Genomic DNA, 23739 nt, shown 5'->3' on the forward strand with positions numbered 1-23739 from the left:
ATGAGAGAGGCCTGTAATTTTCATCATAGGTACACGGCAACTATGACAGACAAATTGAGAAAAAAAATCCAGAAAATCACATTGTAGGATTTTTAATGAATTTATTTGCAAATTATGGTGGAAAATAAGTATTTGGTCACCTACAAACAAGCAAGATTTCTGGCTCTCACAGACCTGTAACTTCTTCTTTAAGAGGCTCCTCTGTCCTCCACTCGTTACCTGTATTAATGGCACCTGTTTGAACTTGTTATCAGTATAAAAGACACCTGTCCACAACCTCAAACAGTCACACTCCAAACTCCACTATGGCCAAGACCAAAGAGCTGTCAAAGGACACCAGAAACAAAATTGTAGACCTGCACCAGGCTGGGAAGACTGAATCTGCAATAGGTAAGCAGCTTGGTTTGAAGAAATCAACTGTGGGAGCAATTATTAGGAAATGGAAGACATACAAGACCACTGATAATCTCCCTCGATATGGGGCTCCACGCAAGATCTCACCCCGTGGGGTCAAAATGATCACAAGAACGGTGAGCAAAAATCCCAGAACCACATGGGGGGACCTAGTGAATGACCTGCAGAGAGCTTGGACCAAAGTAACAAAGCCTACCATCAGTAACACACTACGCCGCCAGGGACACAAATCCTGCAGTGCCAGACGTGTCCCCCGCTTAAGCCAGTACATGTCCAGGCCCGTCTGAAGATTGCTAGAGTGCATTTGGATGATCCAGAAGAGGATTGGGAGAATGTCATATGGTCCGATGAAACCAAAATAGAACTTTTTGGTAAAAACTCAACTCGTCGTGTTTGGAGGACAAAGAATGCTGAGTTGCATCCAAAGAACACCATACCTACTGTGAAGCATGGGGGTGGAAACATCATGCTTTGGGGCTGTTTTTCTGCAAAGGGACCAGGATGACTGATCCGTGTAAAGGAAAGAATGAATGGGGCCATGTATCGTGAGATTTTGAGTGAAAACCTCCTTCCATCAGCAAAAGCATTTCAAGGTCCTGGAGTGGCCTAGCCAGTCTCCAGATCTCAACCCCATAGAAAATCTTTGGAGGGAGTTGAAAGTCTGTGTTGCCCAGCGACAGCCCCAAAACATCACTGCTCTAGAGGAGATCTGCATGGAGGAATGGGCCAAAATACCAGCAACAGTGTGTGAAAACCTTGTGAAGACTTACAGAAAACGTTTGACCTGTGTCATTGCCAACAAAGGGTATATAACAAAGTATTGAGAAACTTTTGTTATTGACCAAATACTTATTTTCCACCATAATTTGCAAATAAATTCATAAAAAATCCTACAATGTGATTTTCTGGATTTTTTGTTCTCATTTTGTCTGTCATAGTTGACGTGTACCTATGATGAAAATTACAGGCCTCTCTCATCTTTTTAAGTGGGAGAACTTGCACAATTGGTGGCTGACTAAATACTTTTTTCCCCCACTGTATCTCCCACACTAACTTTAAGCGTCAGTTGTCAGATCAGCTTACCGATCACTGCACCTGTACACAGCCATTATGAAATTAGCCCACCCAACTACCTCATCCCCATATTGTTATTTATTTTGCTAATTTGAACCCCAGTATCTCTATTTGCACATCATCTTTTGCACATCTATCATTCCAGTGTTAATACGAAATTGTAACTATTTTGCACTATGGCCTATTTATTGCCTTACCTCCATAATTTACTACATTCACACACACTGTATATATATTTTCTGTTGTATTTTTGACTTTATGTTTTGTTTACCCCATATGTAACTCTGTGTTGTTGTTTTTATCACACTGCTTTGCTTTATCTTGGCCAGGTCGCAGTTGTAAATGAGAACTTGTTCTCAACTGGCTGGTTAAATAAAGGTGAAATAAAAAAAAATAGCTGCCAAAGATGCTTCAACAAAGTACTGAGTAAAGGGTCTGAATACTAATGTGAATGTGATTTATTTTTTAATACATTTGCAAACATTTCTAAAAACCTGTTTTTGATTTGTCATTATGGGGTATTGTGTGTAGATTGATGAAGGGGAAAAAAAACAATTAAATCCATTTTAGAATAAGGCTGTAACGTAACAAAATGTGGAAAAAGTGAAGGGGTCTGAATACTTTCCGAATGCACTGTATCCTTTTCTCTCACCATCTCTGCTCGCTCTCCCTCTCTCTGTTCATTCGCCCTACTGTGTCTCTCCTCCTTGTAATTTCTTACTCTGTTTTCACTCCTCTTTCCCTCTTTCTTTTCTCCCCCTTTTTTTCCTCGCTCCCATCCTCTCTGACGCTGTAAAGTAAGGCATGAAATGAACTGTTATAAAGAGTAATGGCTTATTTTGCGGCTGTAGGTGCAGCACTGAAACATAAATCTGAAATCCTGTGTGCATATGGGTGTGTGAATGGAAGTGTACATGTTTCTGGGGTACATTGAGGCGTGATTGATCGCATACATAAAGAGTACATCAAACGTTTCATTTTAATAGAGATGTATCAAACTATTCAGCAAATCATCAGCCAAATAATCATCAGCACGTGTTAACTGGAATGGAGCTTTAACCCTGTCCACACACGAAAACACACACACCCGAATGGGTGAGCAGAGGGCAGGAGAGGAAGCAGCAGTCATGTACACTTCTCCTCTTTTTCTGTCTCTTTCTGTTGCTCCTTCTTTCCCAGAGATTTAAAAAACAGACGTGGCAAAGACAGAGAGTGGGGAGAGAGAAAGAGAGAGAGAGAAAGAGAGATGGACAGAAAGAGAGCGAGATGGACAGAGAGAGACATAAAGAGAGAGTGCCAGAGACAGATGGAAAGAAACAAAGAAAGAGAAGAGAGAGAATGATTGTTTCTTATCAGAAAGACATCACACAGTAACAGAAAAACAATAAGAGCAGAGCTGCAATCTCCCAGCCAAATACGTCAGTGATAACGCACACTGTATTATCAATCAATAAACCATTAGTGTCTCTCTGCTGATTCTATCTAAAGCCCACACAAGCCACTTCCCTGATAGACACACACACACACACACACACAGGTGTGTATAAGCATGCATAACGATCAACACGCACAGACAGAAGGATCAACACACACACACACACGTTAACAGATACACAATGACAAACGTACACGCACAAACCCCCCCCCCCCCCGACACACACACACGTCTGACTGTACGGTATTTTATCAAACCAGTCTCCTATGATTCCAACCACGCCTCCTAAGTATTAGCCAGCTCTCCACAGACTCCCATGGCTTTTGTGTTCCCCCATTGTGCCCAGGTGTAATGATCGGTATCGCACCCCTGCCAATATGTGCCGCCCAGGCCTGAATGCGGCAGAATTAAACAGTACTCCGTCAGCCACGGCGCCCCTGCCACAACAATAGGCGGCAAACGAGAATAAATGTAAGCCATCTGCAGAGAACAGTCTTTAATATGAAAAAGAGATTTCTTTAATTCCCTCTTCATTTGGTGATGGGGGGGAGTGAAGCGATGGAGGTATAATACATCACCCTAGGAAGCTCAATTTGTTCTCTCTCTCCCTCTCTGCACTGTTTCTTTCTCTGAAAAAGTTTGACAACATTATGCATTTACGATAGTAAATAGTCAAGTATGGCCTTTTACTGTGGGCCTCACTCATGTTCCCAAAACAAGGACGAAAATGTAGGAAAATACACAGAAGTGAAGATTAGCTCATGATATGAGTCATATTCATTATGCATCAAACACAAGAAAATAGACAAACAAGGAGGGACTACATGGATTTGCCCAATAAGAAACGTTCATTTTCGTTGTTCGTCAAGATAATTTTTTGCTACGTTGTGACTTAATGAATGTGGCCATGGTGTCGTACCTCATTGACGTTGATGCTGTGTCTCCTCATATAGTCTCTGTCGTTGACCTGGCCTCCCTCGGCAAAGTCCATGGTCAGAATCCGCCTGGTAGACAGGTCCCAGTGGATCTTAGGTACCTGAGAGAGGGGGAGGGATGGAGGAAGGGAGGATTTTTCACAATTGCATGATAACATGATAGCAACCGTTAAATTAGTTGCTATTGTTTTCTCTCACACCTCCCTAAAACACACACGCACACACAGTCATCATATCTCTGGGAACATTCACTATCACACTGATCAATAGTAGCTGCTCTTAATCAATCATGCCCTCTGGACAGGTACTAAGCCACATTCAACTGAAGCTGAAAGTGGAATAGGGAAATAGACAGTTATATACTACAAGGAAAAATATACTGTATACTCAGGCAGAGTAACAATAGTGTAATAACATGATATTTCTTCTATCCCAGTGTGTGTACCTTGAGCCAGGGGAAGTGTGCGAGCATGGCCGCCACCTTCTCAGCATTGCGTCCCTCGTTGAGGAAGTCCAGCTCTAGAGGCATGTTCTTCTTAGCCTCCTCCACCAGCCACATGAAGGCAAAGTCTGGGAACAGCCAGTGGACCATGTTCAGCAGGACCTATAGAGGGGGAAAAAGCACGTACACACACAATATATATATGCACAGAGAAATGCATGCATTTATACACACATACACATGAGAGATAGAGAGACAGAAAGAGAGAGAGACAGAGAGAGACACAGAGAGAGAGAGAGAGAGAGACAAAGAGACACAGAGAGAGAGAGAGAGAGAGAGAGAGACAGACAGACAGACAGAGAGAGAGACAGACAGAGAGTCTCAGAGAGAGAGAGAGACATTATTGAGAGACCAGTGATGAGATAATAAAGTCAGAAGATACGAGGATGGTTATTGAATACAGACAGTCAGACTCACCTCCATGACCACGATGTCCTTGGAGCTCTGTGTCTGGACCTTGGGGTGTTGGACCTTCACAGCCACTGTCCTCCCATCGTGCAACACTGCCTTGTGGACCTGGGCCAGCGACGCCGCGCCCTGGGGTTTCTCATCGAAGGAGGTGAACAGATCAGAGAGCTGAGGAGGGAGAGAGAGAAGAGCGAAGGAGAGAGATAGTTAGAGAGGAGCAGCACCCCCGGGATGTGTGTTTTTAAGTGCATACATCCATCTGTGTTTGTGTGTGTGTACATGTGTGTATGTATGTGCGTATGTTGTGTATAGTGGAGCCCCTTATCAATCAGTGAGTCAGGGCTTTGCTGCATGACTGGCCTTGTCTAGAGCCCCAGGAACAACAGCCATCAGGCTGTTACAGGCTGTATCCCTCTCCACTTCTTATGGGCAAGAAATACAGATGACATCTCTGTAATTCTGTTCCGTTGCGTCCTCAAGGCTGGCCTACCGGCTTCATCACTATCCCTCACTGTTTTTCTCTCTCCATCTTTCAATTAAATGTAATTCAAAGGGTTTTATTGGAATGGGAAACGTATGTTTAAACAATAAATAGAAGTAAAATAAACAATCAGAAATGAACAGTAAATCTTGCACTCTCTCTCGCTGAAATGGTGGCTCCACCTTGGCTCTCAGTGGGCTAAGGTGAGCCTCTGCCAAACTCTCTGGCCCCTCTAGGTATGTAAGGAACGGGGCCACAGACAGACAGATGTGATGCTACCTACCGCCTGTAGAGCAAAACGTGGGCACAGTTTCAGCAGGTTGCACTGTCAATGACACCCAGCCCACATCACACCCAGCCTTCACTCATCTAGCCTCTTCACACCAAAGAGAGCACACTGGGCACTGCAAAAAACACAACCCAATGACCCCAAACAACACACAGACAGACACACTCATACAGTGAGGGAAAAAAGTATTTGATCCCCTGCTGATTTTGTCCGTTTGCCCACTGACAAAGACATGATCAGTCTATCATTTTAATGGTAGGTTTATTTGAACAGTGGGAGACAGAATAACAACAAAAAAATCCAGAAAAACGCATGTAAAAAATGTTATGAATTGATTTGCATTTTAATGAGGGAAATAAGTATTTGACCCCTCTGCAAAACATGACTTAGTACTTGGTGGCAAAACCCTTGTTGGCAATCACAGAGGTCAGACGTTTCTTGTAGTTGGCCACCAGGTTTGCACACATCTCAGGAGGGATTTTGTCCCACTCCTCTTTGCAGATCTTCTCCAAGTCATTAAGGTTTCGAGGCTGACGTTTGGCAACTCAAACCTTCAGCTCCCTCCACAGATTTTCTATGGGATTAAGGTCTGGAGACTGGCTAGGCCACTCCAGGACCTTAATGTGCTTCTTCTTGAGCCACTCCTTTGTTGCCTTGGCCGTGTGTTTTGGGTCATCGTCATGCTGGAATACCCATCCACGACCCATTTTCAATGTCCTGGCTGAGGGAAGGAGGTTCTCACCCAAGATTTGACGGTACATGGCCACGTCCATCGTCCCTTTAATGCCGTGAAGTTGTCCTGTCCCCTTAGCAGAAAAACACCCCCAAAGCATAATGTTTCCACCTCCATGTTTGACGGTGGAGATGGTGTTCTTGGGGTCATAGGCAGCATTCCTCCTCCTCCAAACACGGCGAGTTGAGTTGATGCCAAAGAGCTCCATTTTGGTCTCATCTGACCACACCACTTTCACCCAGTTCTCCTCTGAATCATTCAGAAGTTAATTGGCAAACTTCAGACGGGCCTGTATATGTGCTTTCTTGAGCAGGGGGACCTTGCGGGCGCTGCAGGATTTCAGTCCTTCACGGCGTAGTGTGTTACCAGTCTCCCGAGTGGCGCAGTGGTCTAAGGCACTGCATCGCAGTGCTAGCTGTGCCACTAGAGATCCTGGTTTGAATCCAGGCTCTGTCGTAGCCGGCCGCGACCGGGAGACCCATGGGGCAGCGCACAATTGGCCCAGCGTCGTCCAGGGTAGGGTAGGGGAGGGAATGGCCGGCAGGGATGTAGCTCAGTTGGTAGAGCATAGTGTTTGCAACGCCAGGGTTGTGGGTTCGATTCCCACGAGGGGGCCAGTATGAAAAAAATAAAAAATAAAAATGTATGCACTCACTAATTGTAAGTCGCTCTGGATAAGAGCGTCTGCTAAATGACAAAAATGTAAATGTAAATGTTTTCTTGGTGACTATGGTCCCAGCTGCCTTGAGATCATTGACAAGATCCTCCCGTGTAGTTCTGGGCTGATTCCTCACCGTTCTCATGATCATTGCAACTCCACGAGGTAAGATCTTGCTTGGAGCCCCAGGGAGATTGACAGTTATTTTGTGTTTCTTCCATTTGCGAATAATCGCACCAACTGTTGTCACCTTCTCACCAAGCTGCTTGGCGATGGTGTTGTAGCCCATTCCAGCCTTGTGTAGGTCTACAATCTTGTCCCTGACATCCTCGGAGAGCTCTTTGGTCTTGGCCATGGTGGAGAGTTTGGAATCTGATTGATTGATTGCTTCTGTGGACAGGTGTCTTTTATACAGGTAACAAGCTGAGATTAGTAGCACTCCCTTTAAGAGTGTGCTCCTAATCTCAGCTCGTTACCTGTATAAAAGACACCTGGGAGCCAGAAATCTTTCTGATTGAGAGGGGGTCAAATACTTATTTCCACCATTAAAATGCAAATACATTTATAACATTTTTGACATGCATTTTTCTGGATTTTTGTTGTTGTTATTCTGTCTCTCACTGTTCATATAAGCCTACCATTAAAATTATAGACAGATAATTTCTTTGTCAGTGGGCAAACGTACAAAATCAGCAGGGGATCAAATACTTTTTTCCTTCACTGTACATACATACAGTACACATATGCATGCGAGCAGGCACACACAGGACCAATAACTTGTGACATCCAGTGAGTGTTGGATGATTTATTACAACTCTAGAAGTGTGTTGGTGTTGGGCTGTCTATCTGGGATTCTGCCCTGTGTGCCAGTCATCACAGGTGTGTGTATGTGTGTTTCAGTCAGGATGGCGACAGGAGTGGACACAGCCAGCCAAACAGGCGGTGAGCGGGCATAAAACGGGCAGCAGAGCGGGCAGAGACAGACACGGGCAAGAGGCCAGGGTCTGTTTCTGCCCTGCGGTTCCAGGTGAGCTGTGCCACTGGTGCCATATGACAGGTGGCAGTGCCAGGGAAAAGTGGGCACTCCTGGCACGCCCGAGTCTGACGAGTTACCTTCTCCCATACAGATGGGGGAAACCCATCCGTATACACACACACACTCTTTATGTAGTGTTGTGTTGTCTCTCTTGTTGTGATGTGCGTTTGGTCCTATATTTATCTATATTTATTTGTTTAATCCCAGCCCCCCGTCACCGGAGGAGGCCTTTTGGTAGGCCGTCATTGTAAATAAGAATTTGTTCTTAAATGACTTGCTAGTTAAATAAAGGTTAAATAAAATAAATAAATAAATTTAAAAAACACACACACACACGTGTACACACACACACACACAGACACTCACCATGGGAACCTGGCACACGAAACACAGACTCACCTTCTGACCTGCTTAACTGCAGATGGGGGAAACCCATGACTAAACACAACCACTAGCAAGCGTGCACACACACACGCCACAGGAATTTGGCACACACGTAGAAACACATGGCTAGAACAAAAGGACAAACTCACACAGTACTGCTCCAGCACATGGATAAGAGCTAGGCTGTATACTGCACACCTATTACCAGGCATCTGGTAGCCTTACACGCCTCCCCTCGAGTAGCCCAGCCCATATTTATATCATACATTCATCCTCCAATAACAGTACTGATCTCTCCTCTCATCAAGTCTAGTAATGGGTATTCCCTCCTTTCATTAATATCACTGATCACCAAACTGGGGGTTACCCGCTCTCCTCCTCCTCCACTCCCTCTCTCTCTTCTCCCCCCTCCCTCTCTCCCTTCTCCCCCCTCCCTCTCTCCCTCCCTTCCTTCCCTCAGCTGCAGTAGCAGTTGCGTCAGTAATTAGCGAAGGGGGTGCGAAGGTTAAGCAGCGACAGTCCTCTGGGACCGGACTCATTAGGAACACACTCACTGTTACAGTATGCATACAGCCTGCCTGCCTGCGTGTCACATTAAATACACTCCCCACTGAGGCAATCTATTGTGCTGTAATAGCCTGTGTGATAGCCTGTTAACATAACAAGGTGTCACAGGCAATATGCTCCCCCACCGCAACACAGCTATAGGCCTAATGATGGTGGGTGGGATAGTGTGGTAATATAACAAGGTGTCACATACAATATGCTCCCCCACACAAAACGATTTATGGTAGGCTATGTATGGTGGTGTATTCATTTAACTGGGTGTCACATGTAATATGCTCCCCCCCCAGGAACAACACTGTATTATAATAGTTGATGTGAGAGTGCCACAGCACTCGCTCTAGTATCATAATAATAATAATAATAATAGTATAGGGTACTTATTCAACAGGGTGGCATATGCAATATGGTTGCCACACATACAGGTGTATTATCTTAATCACTCTGTTGTCACAAATACATTTCCTGCAACTACAAACTTGTAGTGTATTCAAGGTTTAAAAAGGTTTCTAAAGTTAGCAATTTCCCCTTTATAATTTCAGACTTGATTTGCCCGAACTAAAAATGTATCAACCCCTACAAAAATGTACATTTATTATAATCAACATAATAATTAACATGTCCTGTTGCAGCAGGATGATTTTCCTGTTGTGAGAAACTGGTCAAATTAGGAGAGAACATCTGTATACTGCATGCATCACAATGACTGGGATAGTTAACACATAGGAATGTGTCACATTCAAATATGTCACGTGTGTCGCATTCAAATGATAAGAACCCTACAAAAAGATGTAATCTATCTATAAAGACCACAACAATGTCATCACAACACCCCACCACTTCTCATTGTTTTCCTATCCTCTCTCTCTCTGTTCCTTTCTCCGCAGCGTCCCCAACGCCTGCCTGCCTGCATTGCTGACCCGGCCTGTCCTTTTGTGAAATTATCGAATAATCTGCGTCTTTTCGCTGCTGCCCTGCGGTGGGTGGCAGACAGCAGAGCAGCTTATCTAAAGCCTCAGATGACTGGGCAGGCAGATCAGTGGGTGGCTGCGATTGGCCAGATAACTTCAACCTGACCCCTGACCCTCAGACCGATGGCCAATGGGAAGGCCACCGGCGGTCATGACTGTTAGAGACGCAATATCATCTCAATCAGACCAAGAAATAAAACAATAGAGAGAGGGGAGGAGAAGTTGGATGGGCGGGAGGGTATGAGAGAGGGAGAGATCAGGCCTAGAGATGCATCTCTAGAGAAAGATGCTTTGGGTCGAGACCCATAACACATAACCGAAGACCAATACAATCATACCGCAACACAAAATACAGTAGGCCAGTCAACTACACATGCCAACCACATAACCCTCATGTCTTTAAAAGCACTTCACTGCCTTCACACTCGGCAGTAAATGAAATGTCCATTATCTGTAGAAGCTGCTGCCCTGCTGGGTTATAAATATGGATGCCTGAAGGTGAAAAAGAGCTGTATCTGTTTATCTATACGTCTGAGTGTTCCCTCTTACACCACAGGCTCTCCCTCTCCTCTTCTTTCAACAGCTTTCTCCCCCTCTCCCTCTCTTCTCTCTCTGTCTCTCTCTCAGTCTCTCTTCCTCTATAGTATCTGTCAGTTTCCCTCACCCTCTCCACTCTATAAAGCGGCTGAATTACCCTCTGTAGGCGGAATGAACATTAACATTTTTATAGTAAAATGTATTTTCAATTATTAGTTTTTTAAAATCCTCTCCCCTAGAGGCAAAACCATCTTTTTCCCTTCCAGGGCCACATTACTGTGGACCTCTTTTTGAAATTGGTGATGTTATCTTAATCATTGAAATAGAAAAATGCTATAGCGTTCTACATGTAACGCCTGTTGTCCCTCTCTTCCAATGGAAATTGTTTTTTGTTTTCCGAGGCTATGCATTTAAAATGGACACATGGCCAAATCTAATAATTCCATATTGGGGAAAAAGGGCTTTATTCATTCTCATGGCTAGGGCAAGGATAAAATATGGAATTAGAAAAAAATAAAAAATAATAAGTGTGCTCTGTTGTTGTTTATGAAGTCGGCCTAGCTGATAATGTGTGTCCGTTTAATTAAATTGCAGTTAGTACGGTAAACATTGTTACTCTAGTTTCGACCAATCCAATTATTCTAATAACTAGCTGTGAGTGACATCATTCGGAGAGACTGAAAAACATTTCTGAGAGGAGATAGGCTATACGGACACGCCTGGTGCCCAAACTGATGACTTATGACGCGCAGCTGAGAGTCGAGTGGAGACGAATGGATTCGGTTCAGTCAGTCGTCCTGATGAGTCCTTGACAGCTAGTTAGCTGGCAACAGCAGCAGCATGGCGCTAGTTAAAAAATATATAGTAAAAATGTTTATTTTGATGGGTGAGGGAGAAATAACTTGAAGTATTTCTCACCATCTGGATGTCACCGTGACATGCCAATTAGCGAACGTAACGACAAGCCAGTGCGAATGACCAGCGCAACAGTGTTGTATTGAGATGCTTCCCACCGGGCAACAGTTGCTGTATCACATGTCGCCGGCGGTAGTTAACGCGGCCAATTTGTTCCATCCCACTTCATTTTATTTCAAGTAGGATAGCAGCCTATTTGAGAAATAGCTTGTAATAGTGGTAGTAACCATCTGGATGTCACCGTGATACAGTCTAACGTTACACTGCTCAATTGGGTGAGTTTACACTGCAAGCTGGCAACACCAACATGGGGCATAGTGTCCTTCCCTCCCTCTTGCCGAGCACTGCTGTCCGGCAGTAAGGAAAAGTAGCTAGATAGTGTAGCCAACATCAGGCCAGGGTGACCATTAAAGTACAAATATTGTAAAAAATTAACAATTACTCAGAGAAAAATGGAATGATTCTGAACACTCTTCCAAGTCCCAACTTCGGCACACAAGCATAAACTAGCTTGATGGGAAGGGCTCATCAGGATGACTGACTGACTGTACCAAATCTGTTCGTCTCCACTCGACTCTCAGCTGCGCGACATACGTCATCAATTTGAGAGCAGCCTATAGGGAGTTAACCCAATAACGTCACCTTGAAAAGCAGAACCAATTGACTGACTGGGTTTGAAAAAGGAAAGTGTTTGAAAACGAGGTCAGGTCAACCTCAAATTGCACATCTCTGTCACCATATCCCTCCCTTTCTGTTTCTCTTTTTTCCCCCTTTCTCTCTGCAGGTGGCCAGTGTAACCACAGGCCTAGGAGGTAGAATGATAGACTTTTCTGCAGCTCCAGCCTTTTTATTCAGGACTTGTCGGCTCCGAGGATAAAACAAGGACAAAAGCACTTAACTGCCAGCCTCGCTATCTCCTGTACTGAAATTATACAGTACAGAGGAGTCTCTCTCTTCCTTTTTCTTTCTCCCTCTCTCTAGCTCTTGCCCCCTCTCTCTTCCCTCCCCCTCCCGCTCTTTTCTCTCTCCTCTCTTTCTGTGTACCTCCCTCTCTCACTCCCCCCCCCCCCCCCTTCATTCTCTTCTCCCTCATGCTGCGCCTTATCTGAAGGAAATCTACGGACCATGGACCCTGCAGTGCACAAATCCCAGAGGGGGGTCGCGTTGAACCCTAGGCACCTGCTGAGACCAAGCCTCAAGGTTATCGCCTACCATGACACCACACACGCAAGAATATACATGCACAAAGCAGAAACACACACACATTCATGCCTTCACAAGCACAGGTACACACACACGGAAGGATATACAGTGCCTTCAGAAAGTATTCACACACACATTTTGTTGTGTACAAAGTGGGATTAGAATGGATTTAATTATGTTTTTTTTGTAGACGATCTACACAAAATACTCTAATGTCAAAGAGGAAGAAAAATTCTAAAGTATTTTTTTTTAAATGGAAAATAAAACACTACTATTTTGATTAGATAAGTATTCAAACCCCTAAGTCAATACATGTTAGAATCACCGTTGGCAGCGATTACTGCTGTGAGTCTTTCTGGGTAAGTCTCGAAGAGCATTGGAAAAATTCTTCAAGCTCTGTCAACTTTGTTGTTGATCATTGCTAGACAGCCATTTTCAAGTTTGCCATATATTTTCAAGCAGATTTAAGTCAAAACTCTGCAACTCAGGAACATTCAATTTCAACTTGGTAAGTAACTCAAGTGTATATTTGGACTTGCGTTTTAGGTTATTGTCCTGCTGAAAGGTGGATTTGTCTCCCAGTGTCTGTCGGAAAGCAAACAACCAGGTTTTCCTCTTTGCCTGTGCCTAGCTCTATTCCTTTTCTTTTTATCCTGAAAAACTCCCTAGTCCTTGCAAATGAGAAGCATACCCATAACATAATGCAGCCACCACCATGCTTGAAAATATTAAGAGTGGTACTGAGTGATGTGTTGTGTTTGATTTGCCTCAAACATAATGCTTTGTATTCAGGATTATTATTTGCCAAATTTTTTGCAGCACTATACTGAACAAAAATATAAACTCAACATGCAACAATTTCAAATATTTCACTGAGTTACAATTCATGTAAGGAAATCAGTCAATTTAAATAAATGAATTAGGCCCTAATCTACGGATTTCACATGACTTGGCAGGGGTGCAGGCCCACTTGGCAGCCACGCCCAGTCAATCAGAATGAGTTTTTCCCCCAAAAAGGGGGGAAAACCACAGGTGAAGAAGCCGGATGTGGAGGTCCTGGGCTGGCATGGTTATGCGTGTTCTGCGGTTGTGAGGCTGGTTGGACGTACTGCCAAATCCTGTAAAACGACGTTGGAGGCAGCTTATGGTAGAGAAATTAACATTCAAATCTCTGGCAAAAGCTCTGGTGGAGATTCCTGCAGTCAGCGTGACAATTGCACGCTCCCTCAAAACTTGAAACATCTATGGCATTTTGTTGTGTGACAAAACTGCACATTTTAGAGTGGCCTTTTCTTGTCCCCAGCACAAGGTGCACCTATGTAATGATTATGCTGTTTAATCAGCTTCTTGATATGCCACACCTGTCAGGTGGATGGATTATTTTGGCAAAGGAGAAATGCTCACTAACAGGGATATAAACAAATGTGTGCACAACATTGAGAAATAATATTTTTGGCAATATGGAACATTTCTGGGATGTTTTATTTCAGCTCATGAAACATGGGACCAACACTTGTTCAGTGTACTTTAGTGCCTTGTTGCAAACAGGATGCATGTTTTTGAATATTTCTACGCTTCCTTCTTTTCACTCAGTTATTTAGGTTAGTATTGTGGAGTAATTACAATGTTGTTGATCCATCCTCAGTTTTCTCCTATCACAGCCATTTAATTCTGTAACTGGTTTAAAATCACCATTGGCCTCATAGTGAAATCCCTGAGAGGTTTCCTTCCTCTCCGTCAACTGAGTTAGGAAGGACTCCTCTATCTTTGTAGTGACTGGTTGTATTGATACACCATCCAAAGTGTAATTAATTACTTCACCATGCTCAAAGGGATATTCAATATCTGCTTCTTTTTATTTTACCCACCTACAAATAGGTGTCCTTCTTTGCAGGCATTGGAAAACCTCCCCGGTCTTTGTATTTGAATCTGTGATGGAAATTCACTGCTGAATGAGGGACCTTACAGATAATTATATGTGTGGGGTACAGACATGGGGTAGTCATTCAAAAATCATGTTAAACACTATTATTGCACACAGGGTTAGTCCACACAACTTATTATCTGACTTGTTAAGCCCATTTTTACTCCTGAAGTTATTTAGGCTTGCTATAACAAAGGGGTTGAATACGTATTGACTCAATACATTTCAGCTTTCATTTTTAATACATTTGTAAAAATTCCTAAAAACATAATTCCACTTTGACATTATGGGGTATTTTGTGTAGATCAGTGACAGAAAATCTAAATGTAATCCATTTTAAATTCAGGCTGTATCACAACAAAATGTGGAAAAAGTAAAGGGGTGTGAATACTTTCTGAAGGCACTAACACACACAGACACAAATACATTAGCATAGCGCTGTGACCTAATACAGCAAATACTAACACATACTTTGTGTATGTGTGAGTGTGACCTTACTAGCCTGTGTACCAGGCTTGGGCAATACAGTGCCTTCGGATAGTATTCAGACCCCTTGACTTTTTCCACATTTTGCTACGTTACAGCATTATTCTAAAATGGATTAAATAAAACAAATTTCAGCAATATACACACAATACCCCATAATGACAAAGCGAACAGGTTTTTAGACATTTTAGCAAATGTTTTATAACCAAAAAACAGAAATACCTTATTTACATAAGTATTCAGACCCTTTCCTATGAGACTTGAAATTGAGCTCAGGTGCATCTTGTTTCCATTGATTATCCTTGAGATGTTTCTACAACTTGATTGGAATCCACGTGGTAAATTCAATTGATTGGACATGATTGGGAAAGGCTCACACCTGTTTATATAAGGTCCCACAGTTTACAGTGCATGTCAGAGCAAAAACCAAGCCATGAGGTCGAAGGAATTGTCCGTAGAGCTCCGAGACAGGATTGTGTCGAGGAACAGATCTGGGGAAGGGTACCAAAACATTTCTGCAGCATTGAAGGTCCCCAAGAACACAGTGGTGTCCATCATTCTTAAATGTTAGAAGTTTGGAACCACTTCTTCCTAGAGCTGGCCGCCCGGCCAAACTGGGCAATCGGGGGAGAAGGGCCTTGGTCAGAGAGGTGACCAAGCACCCAATGGTCACTCTGACAGAGCTCCAGAGTTCCTCTGTGGAGATGGGAGAACCTTCCAGAAGGACAACCATCTCTGCAGCACTCCACCAATTAGGCTTTTATGGTAGAGTGGCCAGACGTAAGCCACTCCTCAGTAAAAGGCACATGATAGATCACTTGGAGTTTGCCAAAAGGCACCTAAAGACTCTCAGACCATGACAAACAAGATTATCTGGTCTGATGACACCAAGATTGAACTCTTTGGCCTGAATGCCAAGCGTCATGTCTGGAGGAAACCTGGCACAATCCCTACGGTGAAGCATGGTAGTGGCAACATCATGCTGTGGGGATGTTTTTCAGTGGCAGGGACTGGGAGACTAGTCAGAATCGAGGCAAAGATGAACGGAGAAAAGTACAGAGAGATCCTTGATGAAAACCTGCTCCAGAGCGCTCATGACCTCAGACTGGGGCGAAGGTTCACCTTCCAACAGGACAACAACCCTAAGCACATAGCCAAGACAACGCAGGAGTGGCTTTGGGACAAGTCTCTGAATGTCCTTGAATGGCCGAGCCAGAGCCCGGACTTGAACCCGATCTAACATTTCTGGAGACCTGAAAATAGTTGTGCAGCAACGCTCCCCATCCAACCTGATAGAGCTTGAGAGGATCTGCAGAGAAGAATGGGAGAAACTCCAAATACAGATGTGCCAAGCTTGAGGCTGTAATCGCTGCCAAAGGTGCTTCAACAAAGTACTGAGTAAAGGGTCTGAATACTTAAGTAAATGTGATTTCAGTTTTTTATTTTTTATAAATATGAAAGAAATTCTAGAAACCTGTTTTTGCTTTGTTATTATGGGGTATTGTGTGTAGATTGATGAGGGGGGGAAAACAATGTAATCAATTTTAGAATAATGCTGTAAAGTAACAAAATGTGGAAAAGGTAAAGGGGTCTGAATACTTTCCGAAGGCACTGTATAAGGGGTACTTAGAAATAGCCACGGGATGGATTTTCAATATCGTCAACACCATTGAACATTTTTTAATACATTTGAATATCTGTAGCTACTTAAAAAAAAAAAGTATTATATTTTTTATACCGGCAGTCAACTTATCTGTTAGGAGATAAAGCAGTACACACACACGGAAAGATATACATGCACACCACACAAACTCACGCAAGCATGCATAAACATGGATGGGATTTCTGCGGGCAGCAACATGGCGCCCAACTCTAAGCTTAGACAAATATTCTCTCTCACTCTCTGAGTAATGCTGGCAGGGAGAGACTACAGCAGGTATGAGTGGCCAGAGCTTTGATGACTGGTCTAAGACGAGACCTATCCTACCAGCCTGCTGCTCCACTATCCCCAGGCCACACACACACACACACACACACACATACACACACACACAAACATGCACACACACGCACACACCACAAACGCATGCACAGCCAGCTGTGATCCAAAGTGACATTTGAACAGGAAAATGCTTTAGGAGCAAGCGTTTCATCTGGGCATGTTTAAACAGGCAAATTAACTTAGATCTCTGCCCTCCAGGCTATGGACTCATTACATGTTTGGGCCATAGGAGAGGCTGAAACTGCATCCCAAATGGCACCCTATTACCTATGGGCCCTGGTAAAAAGTGCACAAAATAGGGACTAGGCTGCCATTTGGGACTCAGCCTGAGATGATTGTTCCAGCTTTAACAGGGGCCTGTAAGTTGCTCTTTAGTGAGTCTGCTGATAGTACATCTATCAGACAGAGAGCTCTCAGGGAAACGTATTACTAAAGCTATCCACCTACCTGCCGGGGGGACAACGGGCAGAAAATGATGTTTCCATTCCATGCCCTGGGATTGGACACGTTTGGAATATCTCACACACATGCAAGCACCACACACTGACACTGACAACAATGTTGGCACTTGGCACACATAACCGAATACATTAGCACCATGTTGTGACATGATGTAAAGTCCGAATACAGCAAATGCTAACACATAGTTTGTGTATGTGTGCATGTGACTTTACTAGCCCGTATACCAGGCTTGGGCAGTATACCATATATACCGCATACAGGGGTACTTGGAAATAGCCACAGAATGGTTTTCCAATACCGTCAAAACTATTTCTTTGAAGTTTTATTTATTTATAAATTAGAATATTTGTAGCTGCTTTAAGTCAACTTGTGCAATATGTTAGGAGATAACGTATTTCACCTGTGACATTATTTTTCATTATGAAGCTTAACCGTAGTCCCCAGTCATGTTGATTAGTTTACAAGCACACAACGACGAGAGACCGGAGCCTTGTGAGTCACTCACTGTTGTGCAGCATGTGCCAGGTGCTCTGGATAAGAGCGTCTGCTAAATGACGTACATGTAAAATGTAAATGATCTAGTAACAGTATGGAATTCAAAACTAAATGTTTGCCAGCTAGAAATCTTATAGCTATTATGTTAACCGTCTAAAAATACTCTGCAGTTGTTCATTTGGTTTGCTAACTTAGTAGCTAGCTAGTTATCTAGCTAAGTGGTTCACTTCTTACAAAATCAAACTTCCCTTGTTAAGAGCAGAAAATCCCCTCCTGGATTAAGATACGTGCTGTCTTATATTGGTTTTGTGCATGCATCAAACTGTGAGTAGCATTTTCTTTTTTACTTTTATAACTTTATGAGCTGGGATGTCTGTCCTGCAAATAGTTTATGTCAGTGACTGTATAAAATACTGTAAGTCCCGTGTGTCTCACATGGTAGAGCATTTAGTTTGCAACGCCAGGGTTGAGGGTCCCATTTGCTATGGGATTTTACATGTACTTGTTATCATTGCTAACATTTGGATTACTGAGGCTCAGTGGTGTTTGAAAATAGCGCCCCCTGTGTTCAGTGACAGTATTACCAGATATCCCAGGATAGCATAAGGTCGGTATGAAGGTACGCAATCTGGATACCGCCCAAGCCTACTGTGTACTATATTGTACCAACACAGTCACCAGTCATATTCTCTCATCCCATTCACATCACACAAACATTATATACGAAAGCAATCTGTTATCCCTAAAGCAGTCTCGGTTACAATCTTGGAAAGTGAAATAAGGCCTAGCAGTGTCTACACATCCAAACAGTGGAATATTTATCTTCAGTGGCCTGACTGCTGTAGCCTGTTGGCTTAGTCACTTTAGCATGGCTGATAGAGGTAATGACTAGTTTTAAGCGACAAAACACACAAACAGCCCAACAGCAGAGTGTGACTAGCAGCCATTGACGGCAATGTTCTGTTTGCTGCCGCTGACACTAATAGTGGTGAACATTGTTGCTTCTTTATAGCATGTTTTAATTTCACCTTGTAATCTTTTATTTCTCTCTCAATCATCCCTTTCTCTCTCGTCCTCTCCGGCGTTTACAGATGAGTGGAGTACCAGCCCACTTTGGGAACGGATAATACATGAGGTGGAGTCTCTCGCTCGCTCTGTGTGTACGTGTTTTAAAAGGGGACATGAAATCAGTTTCTAAGGGGTAATGCCAGGGTGCATGTTGTAATTTAGAAACTTCCGGATGAAATTGCAGTGCTCCACAGAACACACAGCAGGCAGACAGAAAGACACTGGAGGACAATCAGTTTGTTTTCACTCTCTGAGAGGCAGAGATCCATGTCAGGTGTATGTTATGCAGATAGGTCAACATATAGAAGGCAGGGATGGAGGGAATTTGAATACACATTCCCGTTAAATACACTGTCATGTTGAATCAGTATCATCACGCTGAATAGAGCACTGTGAAGTCTCTAGTCTATAGTAAGAACCCTACAATCATTCATACATCGATCAATTATGCATTTTTATCACTTTAAAAAGTTGAAGGGTGAGTGTAGCCTTCAGAGTCACCTTCACCCTCCATATTCCCATTCAGACTGTTTAAAACTAGAACCGCTGGGCCTCGATGGACCACCCTTCAAGCTAAAGGCAGTCATTCTGACTGCAACATTTTAACAGTGTAATTAATATATTTCATATATGCTATGGCAAAAATAATAATTTGGCTGTGTTTATGAAGGCCTTGGGTAACATTAGAATATGATTTGTATTGTATTTCAAATAACACAATAGCATATATTAGTTTATGATACTGTAGGCTAGATGTAAAAACACAAAAACACCAAAAAACGTCAACATTCAAGTGTTCAACAAATGTTACTTGTGGAGTGTCTTTGTTACAACTATGAAACAGAAAGCATATGCATTGGAACATGGTAACAGCTTAAAAAATACCCCAACCACCAAGACAGTCAAAAGATGCATGGTCAAATGACGAAAACATCAGTAGCCTAAATGTCACTATAAGCGCCAAGTGTCTTTGATAAATAGTGAAACTCGGGACAAAAGCAATAAAGGCACTATAATTAATATAAGTTTAGATACTGTATGACATCAGTCGAAAATAGCAAATTAGTCAGCTCATGCTTGTGTGCATCTTCACGTAATGGCATCAGTTGGATTTAATTTAGCTGTTATCCTTGTCCTAACAGTTTACACAATTTTTGTAACTTTCACTTGCTTGACACACTTTGACATACGGTATCTTTGTTTGGTTGTAGAACGTAATAGTCTCTGGTGTTCTCTTTATTGTGTGCGGCTGTCTTGTAATTCTTCCGCACCGTTGTACCACAATGGCTGTGCAGGTGCCTTATTTTGCGCAGAGGGAAGGAGCTCCCGTCTCACTTTGTTCATGGTGCCGGCCAGACTTGATTTCTTTGCAAGCAACTTGTTCGCCAATGACAGTAAAGTGAAGAAATTGTCCATGGTGACATTTCTCCCCTTGCCAACGTAAGGTTCCACAAGCCTCATCACCACATTCTCCGATGCTCGCGCCTGCTGCCCGATGTGGATATTTTCCCAGATATTGAAAGTCGTGCAGCACGTACAATTACCCACGCTCTCACTGTGTAGCCTACTCCAAGTACGCCAGAGTAGACTGATAAGACCGCTTGGATTCGGTGGACTGATTTTGGGTACATACCATTTTAAGATTAGAACTATAATTAGAATGGATCAATACAATAGAATGGCCCGCCCTGTTCTACATTCACAATTGGTAATTACATACAGTAGGGAAAAAAAGTATTTAGTCAGCCACCAATTGTGCAAGTTCTCCCACTTAAAAAGATGAGAGAGGCCTGTAATTTTCATCATAGGTACACGTCAACTATGACAGACAAAATGAGAACAAAAAATCCAGAAAATCACATTGTAGGATTTTTTATGATTTTATTTGCAAATTATGGTGGAAAATAAGTATTTGGTCAATAACAAAAGTTTCTCAATACTTTGTTATATACCCTTTGTTGGCAATGACACAGGTCAAACGTTTTCTGTAAGTCTTCACAAGGTTTTCACACACTGTTGCTGGTATTTTGGCCCATTCCTCCATGCAGATCTCCTCTAGAGCAGTGATGTTTTGGGGCTGTCGCTGGACAACACAGCCTTTCAACTCCCTCCAAAGATTTTCTATGGGGTTGAGATCTGGAGACTGGCTAGGCCACTCCAGGACCTTGAAATGCTTCTTACGAAGCCACTCCTTCGTTGCCCGGGCGGTGTGTTTGGGATCATTGTCATGCTGAAAGACCCAGCCACGTTTCATCTTCAATGCCCTTGCTGATGGAAGGAGGTTTTCACTCAAAATCTTACAATACATGGCCCCATTCATTCTTTCCTTTACACGGATCAGTCGTCCTGGTCCCTTTGCAGAAAAACAGCCCCAAAGCATCATGTTTCCACCCCCATGCTTCACAGTAGGTATGGTGTTCTTTGGATGCAACTCAGCAGTCTTTGTCCTCCAAACACGACGAGTTTTTACCAAAATATATTTTGGTTTCATCTGACCATATGACATTCTCCCAATCCTCTTCTGGATTAGCATAGTGTGTTACTGATGGTAGGCTTTGTTACTTTGGTCCCAGCTCTCTGCAGGTCATTCACTAGGTCCCCCCGTGTGGTTCTGGGATTTTTGCTCACCGTTCTTGTGATCATTTTGACCCCACGGGGTGAGATCTTGCGTGGAGCCCCAGATCGAGGGAGATTATCAGTGGTCTTGTATGTCTTCCATTTCCTAATAATTGCTCCCACAGTTGATTTCTTCAAACCAAGCTGCTTACCTATTGCAGATTCAGTCTTCCCAGCATGGTGCAGGTCTACAATTTTGTTTCTGGTGTCCTTTGACAGCTCTTTGGTCTTGGCCATAGTGGAGTTTGGAGTGTGACTGTTTGAGGTTGTGGACAGGTGTATTTTATACTGATAACAAGTTCAAACAGGTGCCATTAATACAGGTAACGAGTGGAGGACAGAGGAGCCTCTTAAAGAAGAAGTTACACGTCTGTGAGAGCCAGAAATCTTGCTTGTTTGTAGGTGACCAAATACTTATTTTCCACCATAATTTGCAAATAAATTCATAAAAAATACTACAATGTGATTTTCTGGATTTTCTTTTCTCAATTTGTCTGTCATAGTTGACGTGTACCTATGATGAAAATTACAGGCCTCTCTCATCTTTTTAAGTGGGAGAACTTGCACAATTGGTGGCTGACTAAATACTTTTTTCCCCCACTGTAATTATGCATTATTCGCTTCCCCTTGCTCATCAACTTACTCATTCACCCTCTTTTCCCCATCATACTTTACTTTTATTTAATCTGTTATATGTGTGAAATTAGTTTCGGTATAGTGTAGGTTCAGTTGGGAGGCAATTGTCGGGGTGATTATCAGCTGGGCACGTTCAACTGTCTGAAGAAGGAGCAGAGCAGGCCCTACTGTTGGAAGAAGGAAGGGCAACAGGGGAAACCCATTCAAAAAAATGACATGCCTTCCTAAAACTGGTTATAACTCCAGTTCTGTTTGTGATGGCAGTGTGTTATATAGACTTATTTAGGAAAAGTCAAGGACAGAGGGGGGCATGACTTAAAAAATGGCAGAGTAAAAAAAAGAAAAAAAGAATGAGCAGTCAGAGTGACTGCTTCAGCGGTTCTAATGTTAAGCCGGTAGGCAGAGACAGTGGCAGAGAGGGATGGCAGACAGAGAGGAGTCCGAGTCCCAGGCCACACCATACATCATGATCACATAGACCTGTCAAAACTTACTGGGACCAGTAATGATCGCTACTAGCGCCAATCCTCCACTCTGAACCTAAAACTCTACAGTTCACAACGTGTATTGTCTGACCTGCTTAGGAAGTTAAGAAAGACAAGACAGAGGGTCCATCAGAACAATAATGGTGGATGGTTGCTCTAGAAGGCATTTGGGGTAAAATAAATCAATAAATAACAATATTGGTTAATTCAAAACAGTGACCTATTGTCAAGGCATCATCCTGAACATTTAAACATTGTGAACAATGAACATGCTAAAGCCAAAAGTCCTAGACACCTGTTAAGCACTTTCCAAGCTTCTATACCGTAGACCAGGGGTGAGCAAACATTTGGCTCGAGGGCCACATCGGGATTTCGAATTTCAACAGAGGGCCACACGTTTTTTTGACCGATTTGTTTGTCAAAATCAATTTGCGGGCCAGAAAAAGGGCAGTTACTTGAAATATATATTAGGTTCATTTTAATTTTTACATACTACAATTTCTCCAGCCCGCTGGCCGTGGTTTGCCCAGCCCTGCCGTAGACTATACATAATATACCTCTATACAATATATCACTATATATTCACATACTTGCTACTGTTCCCTATACATTCATTCATGTCATTTACAGTCCATTGGTTCCTGGCTACAGTCCTCCAGACTTAATGATGTTCCTATTCTGTCGTGGGGGAACACAGTGAGTCTGAGTAGAACAGCATGGTAATGTGAATGTGAGGCTCATAAGCTTGAGCACTGTGCAGATGGAGAGATGCAAGTCTGCCACAGGGAATAAAGGAATAATGGAGGAGAGAGAGAGAGAGGGAGAGGAGGAGAGATGGAGAAGAGAGAGAAGATATGGGAGGAGAGGTGGAGAGATGGAAAGAGAGAGCTGTGGGGAGGAGAGGAGAAGAGAGAGAGGAAGAGGAAGAGAGAGAAAGTAACAGTGTCTTTATGGTACTACTATGTTAATCTCTTAATATGGAGAGAACAGAGCCAAGAGGCACCCCTCTGCTTTTCAATCCCCTCT

At 43.1% G+C, this 23739-nt stretch overlaps 1 protein-coding gene across 1 annotated transcript in view; it reads right to left on the bottom strand.

Annotated features, from left to right (window-relative positions):
* Positions 1-23739, bottom strand: part of adck1 (aarF domain containing kinase 1) — a 173118-nt gene that overhangs the window by 60060 nt on the left and 89319 nt on the right. Inside the window, exons 5-7 of the mRNA XM_084181838.1 lie at positions 4778-4936; positions 4304-4462; positions 3843-3959 (exon numbers count right to left, since the gene is read on the bottom strand). Of these exons, the coding sequence (XP_084037964.1) occupies positions 3843-3959; positions 4304-4462; positions 4778-4936 (435 nt within the window). The remainder of the gene's footprint in view (positions 1-3842; positions 3960-4303; positions 4463-4777; positions 4937-23739) is intronic.

This window comes from Coregonus lavaretus (genome assembly GCF_964263955.1).
Source record: "Coregonus lavaretus genome assembly, chromosome: 18".
In the NCBI taxonomy this organism is placed as follows: Eukaryota; Metazoa; Chordata; class Actinopteri; order Salmoniformes; family Salmonidae; genus Coregonus; species Coregonus lavaretus.